The 12,432-nt window shown below is 44.9% G+C and overlaps 1 protein-coding gene across 1 annotated transcript; it reads left to right on the forward strand.

Moving 5' to 3' along the window:
* The first annotated feature begins 9,764 nt into the window (after window positions 1-9,764).
* LOC100027836 (ribosomal biogenesis protein LAS1L-like) lies at window positions 9,765-11,213 on the forward strand. Its single transcript, XM_016425505.2, has one exon. The coding sequence runs from the start codon at window positions 9,765-9,767 to the stop codon at window positions 11,211-11,213; it is 1,449 nt and encodes a 482-aa protein (XP_016280991.2).
* Window positions 11,214-12,432: the final 1,219 nt, after the last annotated feature.

Consider the following 12,432-nt stretch of genomic DNA (forward strand, 5'->3'; position numbering starts at 1 on the left):
TGTTTGATATGCCAGCAAATATAGTGTCTGTGTTCAAAGAATACAATTTGCATCGACACTATCAAACTCAACATAAAGATAAATATGATTGGTTGGAGATGTGAGAAAAGATAAAATATTAAAACTTAAAAATACATTGACAACTCAGAAAAATAGTTTTGTGAAGCAGAAGCAGCTAAATATTTTGTCACTGTGAGCAAGTTTTCAAGTTGCCAAGCTAAAAGCGTGCACTAGCAGATCATTCATGGAGGGAGAATTTGTTAAAGAGTGCCTTCTTTCTGTTGCCAAAGAGATGTGTCCAGAAAAGGCAGACTTATTTAGTCTTTCAGGATCTACAATTACACAAAGGATTGAAGAAATGGGAGACTATTTGCATCAGCATTTGCAAAACTCCACAAGAAAACTTTTCTATTTTTCCTTGGCACTCAACGAGAGCAATGATGCTCATGATTCTGCACAACTTCTAATTTTTATTTGTGGGATGAATGACAATTTCAAAGTTACAGATGAGCTTGCTGTGCTGCAAAGCATCAAAGAAACAAGAACAGGAGAGGATGTCTATGAAAAGGTTTCCCAAACTGTGAAGAATTTGGAACTGGACTGTGCTAAACTAGCCAGTGTGACAAGTGATGGTGCTCCTAGCATGGTGGGGTCTAAGAAAGGAGCAATTGCTTGCATTAACCAAGAGATGGACAAACGTAACCATTCTCATTCAATAGCCATACACTGCCTCATCCACCAACAAGCAACAATTTCAAGAAAAAGGGAAGCTCATCTGTGATATGCATTTGAAGTAAAATTAGGCCTCCTTATCAAACAAGTAAAGGAGGAAAATTTCTGCCATCTCCCCTTACCTCAAAACCTGTTAGCAGAAAAACCCTTGATTGCATTCCCAAAAGAAACACGTGTGGATTCCCTGGAAAAGTTGCAAAAGGAATTCCAATTCAGATTTTTAAAGTTTCATCTCCATGAACAGGACATACAGCTTTTCCATAACCCATTTTCTATTGACATTGAAAATGTGGGTACAATTTGCCAAATGGCTGAACTGCAGAATTATACCTCAAAGTCAAGCAGCTTGCCTAATTTCTATGAATCTCTCCCCTCTGAGACATATCCTAATCTCAGGAACCATGCACTCAAAATGGCAACCATCTTTGGTAGCACTTATGTCTGTGAACAGACTTTTTCCAGAATGAAACATCTGAAATCTTCAACCAGGTCTAGACTGATGCACACTTGTTATGGCTAGCAGTGACAAATATGGAACTGGACATTGACCATCTCATTAGCCAAAAGCAGGTCTATAGTTCCCATTGAAATACTGGTCAATTTGTTGATTTAAATTTACTTGTTCTTTATTTTAAATATTGTATTTGTTCCCATTTTTTTTTACTTTAAAATAAGATATGTGCCATGTGCATAGGGATTTGTTCACAGTTGTTTTTTTTATAGTCGGCCCTCCAACGGCCTAAGTGACAGTGAACTGGCCCTCTGTGTAAAAAGTTTGGGACCCCCTGGTCTAAAAGGACAATTCAGCATGCTTTATTCCTAAAGGAACCAAAACATCCTGTTTTTATGCTCCATCCAATTCACCTGTAATGCTGCATAGATAACTTCTCAGCAACTTTTTATAGGCTGCCTTTGTAGCCTTTCATGGTAGAGTATTTAAGGATATAAATGTGACAATTAGCCGATGATATCGAAGACCCTATGAATAAGTGCTGGGTGTTCTCACTGATACTTCAATGTACACTTGGGAGTCTGTATGTGCAAGTAATCTGTGACTATTCTGTCTCTTTACCATGTAGTGGGAAAAGGGGGGGAGGGGGGAAGGCTTTCTGGTACTGAGTCAAAATTGGATATGCTTGCAAAAGGCTACATGCCAGGCTGATAGACCTCTCTTTCCAGGCAGTGCTTGAGGCAACGAATGCTGTCTCTTGGTAGTAGTCGTAATAGCATCAGTTTTACTGCTTCTAGCAGCCCATCTCCCCATCGTGCCCTGAACATAACACCTCTTTTGTGAATATACACTGATGATAGAACACACTAGATTATTATTTTGTGAGATCTGGAAATATCTGGGAACTAGAGCCCCCATACCAGAATTTGCACAGCCAAGTCTAGGGAGAAGAGTCCAACAATCTAGATAGCCATGAATTAAATTAGCAGCTTGGATGTCAGTTTTGTAAGCAATAGAATAATTTTATCCATTAACCATGTAGCACTTGAAAGACTACTCATTATGTTTGAACTCATCTTACTGTAGGAACTGGTTGTATAGAGAGAGTACCCCCCCCCCAACCCTTTATAGAGGTAGGAAGTGTTTTTGCTCTACTTTCTCAGTAAAATATCCATTAAAAAAAAAACTTTCTTCCATCTTAGAAGGGATATCAAGTAATAGCAGAAAAGTGATGAGGGCTAGGCAATTGGGGTTAAGTGACTTGCCCAGGTCACATTGCTAAGAAGTGTCTGAGATAATATTTGAACTCAGAACCTCTCTTCTTTATGCCTGACTCTCTATCCACTAAGCCATCTAGCTGTCCCTAAAATATCCATTCATAAAAATCCAATTGAATAAAATGTCAATTGGTTAAATGATCCTGGAACAGTAATAATTGAATTAATAAGTAATAAAGTAAAGTAATAAGTACTTGAAGTACATTGAAAGCAGCATTAATATTTTGATCCTGAAGGATACGTTTACCATATCTATAAGCTTTAATATATATGCTTAACCCCAAAATTTGAGACTATAGAAACCTGCAAGCATTTGTTTAACCTCATGGGACTAATGTGAGTGTCTGATTGCAGAAGAAGGGATTGCAATGGAGACATTGCACTTTGCCAGAAAACCCAAGATCTAGAGAGACCTAAAATCCATAAGAGATGGATAGATGTCACTTGCTAATGTCTTATTGGAGGTAAAAGGAGGCAGTGTTTTGATTCCCTCAAACAGAGGACCGCCTGATACCAAAGTTCCAAACAAATCTTTATGTGACTGGCATCTTGACTTCAATGTTCCTAAGACTGCATAATCAGACTAAGGGAAAGACTTCCCTCTCAACTCAAACTACAGTCCTTTCTTTTGATTTAAAGGTCTGGCAATATCCTACAGTCCTGGCTGAGTATGGGTAAAATGCTATATTAATGCACCTGTCAAACAGGACTGTGGACTGATATCACATTAATTCAGGATCACTTGTGAGTTAAGGTCATTATACACACACACACACACACACACACACACATAATTGGTCTTACATAAACTTTTTAATTTACTTTTGCTATTTGATTTAAAATTCATTTTTTATTTTTCTTTTACTTTTGATATATTTATTGTTGTTTTGTTTAGTTTATAATTCCTTTTTACTATTATACACTCTCATCTTAATTTTTAAACAAAAAGGGGGATATGTAGCATCCCAGGTATATTCTCATTTTGAAAGTATTACTGATGTATTGATTTTGTACCCTAAGGGCTCATATACCAGACACATGGTTACTTATTGGTCATTGTATTTCCAAATCTTCAGTCCAAAGGTCAAAAGAATTCCCAGGCAGGGTGTTAGCTGCCACAGGGTCCTAACCACCTCCTTGTCAGACCACATTCCTTACCAAGTCACATGTTTGATTAACCTCCTCCTCTATGATTACATGATTGTCAATTGAACCAAAGTTAAATCCTATGCCATGTCACATGTTCATTAGCTACATCCCACAATTCTCCAAGAAAAGTTTGGGGACATGTTCAGATCCCTCTCTCTCAATATCATCAGAGGAGCAAGCACCATGGAACCCATGTTTTTTAACTTCTTGTCTCTGAGTCTTTATTCCTTTGTCTCTTTCCCTCTCTCCCCTTTACCCATTTTCCCTCAGTTTCCAATCCCCTTCTCAGGTGTCCACCCACGACTATATTAATAAGTGGTTGCAGGCAACCCCTATGTAATAAGTAATATTAATTATATATATAATATAAATATATATATAAAATATAAAATAACCATAATTGGTCATTAACATATTAGAGAAAACACATCAGAATGGAGCCTTGAGCTAATAGAATTAAAAAGACACTCCCACTGCCCCATCAGAGGAACTCCTAGAACCCTGAAAGGGAGCTAAAGCTAGCCAGTTTAGCTCTGGAGGATCCAGCTTATCAGTATGAGTTTGAGTTGTGACAAGGAATCCCTGAGCTTATAAAGTGGTTTTTACTTTTCCTCCTCTTCTTTTTCTGTAGGTTTTTTTGTGGATAATTTCTAGACACCTCATTTTCTTGATCTGCTTCGGAATAAAGATGACACTGTTTCTTTAAAAAACAAAACACAAAATACCTTTCAAAATGTCTTAGATGGTAAAATGAGTACTACCAAGACAGTTCAAGCCCCAATGTTTCTTTTCTGAGATGACATTTCCTGTCACAAAGAATATTTTCCCTAATGAGGAGATTTAATCATTCTTAGCTGTCAGAGAGACAATTTGCATAGCAGAGCGAAGCAAATGTACTTTGAAATTAATGGCACACAGGAAAAGAGCCTAACACTAAGCTAGAAGCCAATATGGCTTTAATAAAGGGACTAGAACTTATCACAAAAGAAAAAAAAAGATTCTATTTGAGAAAAAACAGGGAAAAGAGCTAGAGGAAACAGTTTGAAAGTAAATCTCCCAGCGATGGAATTAGAATAGTTATAAGAAGAGGAAAAGAAAAAAAAAACTTCATCAATTACCCTTACCTAGAGAGATGCTTATCAAATTAAGTGAACAGAAATTATAGAAGTTTCTGATCATCTAAGGAAGCATCTAACATCAATAGAAAAATAGAAGTTTTTAGGGCAGCTAGAGGATAGTGTGCCCAACCCAGAGTCAGACATTTACTACCCCTGTGACCCTGGGCATGTCACTTAATCCTTACCTGTTTACTCTGCAAAAATGTTTATTTTGTCTGAAGGGGGGTTAAAGAGAGCTACCCTAATTTGCAGGTGTCATTTCTGACCCTGGTGTGAGATCCTTATTGGGATATCCTAATACCCTTATCTTGTCTCTGCTTTCCCTTCCGAAGAGGGTCTCCCACTTAAGCCACAGGATCATCATTTCCATAAGGGTGCCAAATAAAAGATTCTACTACTTCCAGCACTGAATGTCCCATTTAATTCTTCTATGAAACTCTTTCAGTTCCAAAAGACTGTGACAACTAGTTGTCTAACTTTGGGCAAGTATTTTGCCAGGAGATGAGAGCCTCTCTGAGGTTTTCTCTTTATCTTAAAAACCAAGATGGTGAACTATATAATCTCTAAGGAATTCACCAAACATCCTCAGCCTAATATAATCATGTTTTCCAGGTCTATTCTCTCATCTGAGCTCTAGTTCCATATCTTTACTTGCTAATCAGATGTCTCACTTAATTCATATATTAAGAAGTTCATTTTTGGATTTAGCGTTTTCCTTCCAAAACCATTTCCTTCTTTTCTTTCCCCCTATAACTGTCAAATACAATTCCTGCACTTGAAATATTAGTCATTTTTGACTTCTCCTTCATCTTCCCTACCTAATTAATTGGTCACTATCAAGTTCTATCAATTCTTCCCTTTGAAATGTTTCAAAACCCTTACTTTCCACTTAGAATCAATACCATGTATTGGTTCCAAGGCAGAAAAGTGGTAAGGGCTAGGCAATGGTGATTAAGTGACTTGCCCAGGGTCACACAGCTGGGAAGTGTCTGAAGCCAGATTTGAATCTAGGCCCTCCTGTCTCTAGGCCCTGACTCTCTCTATTCACTGAGCCACCCAGCTGCCCACTTCTCTTCCCTTTTTACCATATTACCCTAGTTTGATCTCTTAGCATTACGTATCTATCCATACCCAACAACAACTTTTTTAGTTGGCCTTGATTCTAGTGTCTGCCTCCTTTCATCCAACCTACATACCATATCTAGACAAATATTCCTTAAAATTTGCTTTCATCATATTATGATCCTGCTCAAAATCCTTCAATGTCTCACTGTTTCTTTTGTATTCATATGAAGTTCATCATCTCCATAATTTCATATAGTTTTTCCTATTGGCTAAGATACCTTTCACCTATCCAAAGCTTATCCATCCCAAGACTCAGGTCAAGTTCCATCCCACCATCCTTGACTACTTCCATAGTAGAATTTAAAATGTTAGGACTCAGAGGAACTTTAGAGATCCTCTAGTTCAGAGGTTCTTAATCTAGAAGGGGTGAATGGTTGTAAATTTTTAAGGGTGTAAATTTTTAATACTTCAATAACTATTTCAATGTAACTAATTTCCTTTGTAATCTTAGCTATTTTATGTTTTTCATCTCAAAAGAATATAATAGAAGGGGTCCTTAGGCTTCAACAGGTTGCCAAAGGGTCCATGACAAAAAAAAGGGGGGGGGGCTAAAAACCTACACAGAAGTCAAATTCCCTGATTTTGCAGAAAAGGAAAGAGGTCTGGAAAGAGCAAGTCACTTGCCCCTGGCTCCACAGGTAGCCATTGCCAGAACTGGAATCCACCCCTCTTAATTTCCAATCATCAAATGATTTCCGAACTGTACCAAACTCCTTCATTGATCTTTTCCACCTCTAACATCCCACAGCACTAGCAGCTTTAATTCTCCAGGTCTTTCCCCAGTCTCTGCCCCAGTTGGGGTTTTTCTCCCCCTCCCCAAACCACCTTTTATTTTCCAGTCTATGTACATGTGGCCCTCAGTAAAATGCTCTCTCTGAAGGCAGGCATTTTGTATTTCTCTCTGCATCCCCAGCATCTCAGAGGCATAATGGTGCCTTGCAGTCGTGAACACTTCATATTTCAATGGAGTTTATTTGAATATAGTCTTATTTTGTTTGCTGCTGTTTCACATGTGAAGTGAGAGGATTGGGCTGTATTTCAAAGGAAGAAATTCAAGAGAAGATAAATCTAAGTTCTTATATTTGGGTATAAAAACCTTCATTTCACCAGAACAAGATGGGGGGAGGCATTATTATCAGGTTGGAAAATATCTGGGGTTTTAGAACGCTGAAATCTTGCAGTGAGTCAACATGTGATGTGGCAGTCAGAAAAGCTCCTGTCATCTTGGACTCGGGGCTGTGCTGAGAGGCCCTTTTCAGGGTTGCTAGGCAACGCGCTGAGGCTAGAGCTAGCCTGCAGGCAGGAAGATTTGAGTTCAAATTTTATCTCAGGCACGAGCTGTGGGACTGGACAAGTCCTTTAATCTCAGTTTCCTCAGCTATAAAATGAGAATAGTAGCTTCTAAGGTTATTGTGAGAATAGAAAGATAACATTTGTAAAGCATCTTGCCTTAAAAACACTATACAAATGCTAATTAAAACAATATGCAATCAGGTTGGTAAAAGCCCTAGAGTTCAAGCCAAATGAAAATTAATTAAAGAAGGTGGGTGAGTGTAGCCTGAAGAAGGGAAGATGGGAAGGGGAGTCACAATGGGTACATTCAAAGGGAGAAGGGGCTGTCACCTGGAGCAAAGATTAGCGGGACTTGCTTGGCCAATGGGCGGGGCTGGGGGGGAGGAAGAGTGTGGGGGGAAGCTCACTCAGGCTGCCCAGCCAATCACATGTCTTGCCCCTCCCTTGCCCCACCCCCTCCCGCCCCCTCCCGCCCAACGGAATTACGTGGAGGCGCTTCCGCTCTTTGTCTGACTGCTCTGCAGTGCGGGGTTGGCGGCAGGCTGGATGGTTCTCTCTCAGCTGGCTCCTCGCATTCGGCGGTTCTCGGGCTCCTGACTGACCGTGTTGGACAGAGACAGGCACAGTTCCTGGTGGAGACAGTGGCGTGAAACAGCTGCAGCAGCTGAGGCGGCGGTGGTGGTGTCCCAGCGGTGGTGGCGTTGGCAGCAGCAGTGGGCGGCAGCGTCCCTGAGGCGGTGGCCGGTGTCGGGCGGGGGTCTGCGGCAGAGGCAGCTGGCGAGAAGTGCCGCAGTGTACAGTAAGAGCTCCAACCACAAGGGGGCTCCCGTGTCCTAGTCTTCCCTCCTCCCTCCTCCCAGCCCCGCCCATCGCCCCTCGGGCCTGGTCCAGAGTGTAACCAGCTAGGCCTATCCATCCCTCCCGCTACCGCTTACAGCGGGAGCGGGCTGGGCGCCTTGGGCGGAGGGAGCGGTAACAGCGGCGGCGGGCGGACCCCGGCCAGCGGCAGCCACGGCAGCGGGCGGACGGCCCCGGCAGCGGTGTTTGGAGGCGGCGTTGGCGGAGACGGAGGCGGCTGCAGCCTCCCGGAGCAGGTGGCCGGCAGCGGCGGGCGGACCGCCGGGGCAGCGGCGGCGGTGTTGGCGGAGGCGGCGGCGGCAGTGGCGGCCGCGACCAAACAGCTACCCTGCTAGAGGGATCTGGTACTGGCGGCGGCGGCTGAGGCGGCAGCGGGTGGAGGGCCCGGGCGGTAGTGGCGTGTGGCTTTGGCGGCGGCTGGACGGCCCGGGTAGTGGAGTGTGGCATTGGCGGCGGCGGCGGCCGAGGCGGCTGTGGGCAGACGGCCCGGGTAGCGGAGTGTGGCATTGGCGGCGGCGGCGGAGACGGTCCCCTTTGGCCGGCGGACCTCGGCGGCGGCGGCAGGTGAACAGTCCCCGGCGAGGGAACAGCCCAGGCCCAGGGCGGATGAATAGTCCCGGTGGAGGAGGCGGTGGGGGCAGTGGTGGCGGTGGTGGAGGCCCGCGGCAACTCAACAGTCCTCGGCGGGGGAACAGCCCGGGCAGTAGCAGCAGCGGAGGTGCCGAGGGTGGTGGTGGTGGCAGCAGTAGTGGCAGCAGTGGCTCCCAGCGTGGGAGAGCCAGGCAGCGGCCCCCCACTGTGATGACCAGGGGCTCTAAGGTAGGGCCACGCCCCCGAGCTACAGCAGGTTCTCGGGCTGGGGTTCGCCCCAGGGAGGCAGCAGGTGCAACAGCGACTCGTCCTCGTCCAGCTGCTCGTCCTCGGCCCCCGGTGGTGACAGAAGCAGCTCCTCCGACAGTTCCCCCAGCAGCGGAGACTCCGCTCCCGGTTTCTCCCCAGGTGGCCAGTTCGCCAGTGACCAGTTCAAAGGCCAGCATGGACATAAAAGACGACTTCTGGGCCCAAGCACGCCGCCGCCGGAAGAAGGTGAGGGCACCAGCTCCCACAGCACCAGCCCCTCCTCCGAAAGCCCCACCAGCTCCCTCTCCGGCACTAGCAGAGGCACGGGCACCACCAGCACCTCCAGTACAAAGCCCGGCACCAGCCCCACTGGTACAGTCACAGGTGGCCCCAAAACCTGAACGGTCGCCTACAGTGTCAGTTATCCGGTCAGCCACAGTGTCGGTTATCCGGTCAACTAAACAGACGCCTGCGAACCCCACACCAGCACCAGCACCAACACCAACACCAACACCAACACCAACACCAACACCAACACCAACACCAGCACCAGCACCAGCACCAAGGCCCCAGACTAGGGAGCCTGAGCCTGAGGCCACCAGGAGCCGCAGTGTGGTGCCTTGGCGTAGCAAGGCGGAGTGGGACCAGGTAATGGCCTACTTCTTCTCCTCTGACCCGAAACTGCAACAGCATGCTCTGGACCGAGTGACAGCCTGGAAGAGCCGTTGCGGCAACAACCTTCCCCTGGCTGTGGCCTGCACAGCAGATCTGGTAAGATGCAAAGTCATGGAAGCCAACAACACTGTGGGCTCCCAAGAACTGGTCTTTCTCTATGGCATGGCGCTGGTCCGGTTTGTGAATCTCATAACTGAGCCCAAACAGAAGCTCGTCAATATCCCCTTGAGACGTCTGGCACATGACATGGACATCCCTGAGTGGATCGTGAACCTTCGCCATGACTTCACACACAGGAAACTTCCCAGGCTGAATACTTGTCGAAGAGGCTGTGACTTTGTCTTGGACTGGCTTCGGCGAACCTACTGGTGCCGCCAATTAGGGAATGATCTCTCTGAGCCCTGGGACTCAGAAATGGATTTCCATGAGACAGAGACAGATGGGGAAGAGCGGGCAGAGCCTCACGTGGAGGATCACCTCTCTAAAGAGGCCAGGAGAGAAAGAGAACTTCATGAGAAGATACGGAGGGTGCTAGTATCCTTCGAAGAAGAGCAATTTAGAGTGCTCCGAGAGGTGAGACAGCTGCCCAAGGCCATCAAAGTTTGGGGAAACTCATCCACTGAGGTGGAGTGGATAGTGTCAAAAATGAAGAAGCTGACCCAGGACCACGGGACTGTTGTGGTGGACATTCTGCTCAGTGATGGTTTCCTCATTCCCACAGCAGAGCAGCTGGAAACTTTGCAGATTCAGCAAACAAGAACCGTGAATCTGAACAACCTTACATTGGCCCGGTCCTTTTCCCACTTCTGGCAGCCTCTTTTGAAGGGCTTAGAATCCCAGCCCTTCACCCAAGCTATCTTGGAGAAGATGCTATCATTGCTTCCAGAATCTGGGGACACAGGGATCCGGCCAGCCTACCTCATCAGTTGGATAAATGAACTGCTAATAGTCTATGGCTCCTGTGTAGACCACTTCACTTCTAGCCAGCGTGCCATCAGGAAAACATGGAAGGTTGTATGCCACAACTTCTCCTTGGATTGGTCCCAAGTGCTTGATGTCTGCCTGGATTGTGCCTGCTGGGCTACTCTCCCTATCCTTCAACTGCTCCTCAAAACTATGGAGCCAGCCTTCCCCCTGGAAACTCAGGAGAACCTGCTGTGTCTCTGTACCATCTACACCCAGGGCGGCAACCCCAATACCAACCCCAGGTCCAGGGACGGCTCTTTGCCTATGAGGAGGCCTGTCTACACTTTGGAAGATCTGCAGTGGCAAGTGAGGCAGACTATGCTGGCTGACCGGAGAAGCAGTTGCAAACCAGGGGAAGAGAAGGAGATAGACACTGAGTTGCAAGAGCTTTATTCCAAGACAGACTATGACCCAAAATCGGTACGGAGGTCCCGCATGAGGGAGAGACCTGAGGTTCTAGCTGAAAAGCAGGCTGCATTGAAGGGTTCTGCTTGGCAGCTTTGCACAGATGATGTAGACTGGAGTAAATATCCGCTGGGCAGGGTTCCAGGTCAGACAGATGACCCCAATGAACTCATGCTCAACAACTACACTATGATGTCTGCTGTGAACCAACCTACAGTCCAGGAGAATGACAATCTTAACTCTGCAGCAACCCACAGCAGTGAAAACTTACTGTGGACCCAGGGTGAACTACATCGCATTAAAAACAACATCAAGTTCTTCTAACTTTGGGGCGGGAAGGGTATTGTTCTCCTTTCTGTAAATACCCCCCCTCCCTTCTCCCCATAAGCATTGGAAACAAAGGTACCCCCTCAGTGGCTTTTGGTGTAGCATCACAGATGCTATCTAGTATTTCTGAGCCCTTTCCCACACCTTACCTAGTCTGAGGTCTCCCTTTAGACCCCAGGCAGCAGCCAAAACCTTCACTAGTTTATCCTAGTGTCCCCTTACACCAGGGCAAGTGTTATTCTGGCTCTGGTTGTTAGCACTGAACCATGACTAGTGCCAACCACTTGGATAAAAAATTTAATCTCTGATCCAGAGGAAAAACAAATGAAAAAAGCTTGAAGTCATATGAGTGGCAATGACTGAAAGATGAAACAAATTTTAACTGTCTTATCTAAAAAAAAATTTGTCACTCTAAAAGAATTTTCCAGCCCTTGGAGCCACCATTCTTTTGTTGACCACCCTTCATCCTTGGCTCCCTTCCTTTTTTCATCTTTTAATTGCTTTCTAGTAGCCTTGGCGTAATGCCATCTTCATAATCTCCACCTTTTATCAAAAATTTTAAAATATCATTCTGCCCAAATTCTTATTGCTGTCAATTGCTGACCTCTGGGCAATTGGGGAAGAATTCTCCCAACTTTCTCCATTTCCTTTTTTTTTAACGTTTTAAATTCATTTTTCTTTTCAGTTCTGAATTCTCTCCCTCCATCATCTACCCCTATTCATTAAAAAGGAAAAAAAAAATTGCAAATATATATATAGTCATGCAAAACAAACTCCCACATTAGCCATGTTTAAAAAAAAAGAAAAAAAAAAGAAAATGTGCTTTAGTCTTCACTGTGAGTCCATCAGCTCTTTATCTGGAGATGAATAGCATACTATCATGAGTCATTTGGAACTGTGGCTTTGTTCAAAGTGCTCAAGTCTTTAAAAATTGTTTGTCATTACAATATTGTTATTGTGTAAATTGTTTTAATTTTGCTCACTTCATTTTACCTCAGTTCATAAAGTCTTCTCAGGATTTTCTGAAACTATCCCTTTGATCATTTCCTACACACAAGTGTGCCATCACATTCACCTATCCTAACTTTTCCTCAGCTATTCCCCAGATGATGGTTATCCTCTCAGTTTCCAATGCTTTGCCATTACTGAAAGAGCTACTATACATATTCTTGTATGAATGGGCCTTTAACCTCTTCCTAGTAGAGGAATTGCTGGG

Source organism: Monodelphis domestica, chromosome 5, assembly GCF_027887165.1.
Source record: "Monodelphis domestica isolate mMonDom1 chromosome 5, mMonDom1.pri, whole genome shotgun sequence".
NCBI classification, from domain to species: domain Eukaryota; kingdom Metazoa; phylum Chordata; class Mammalia; order Didelphimorphia; family Didelphidae; genus Monodelphis; species Monodelphis domestica.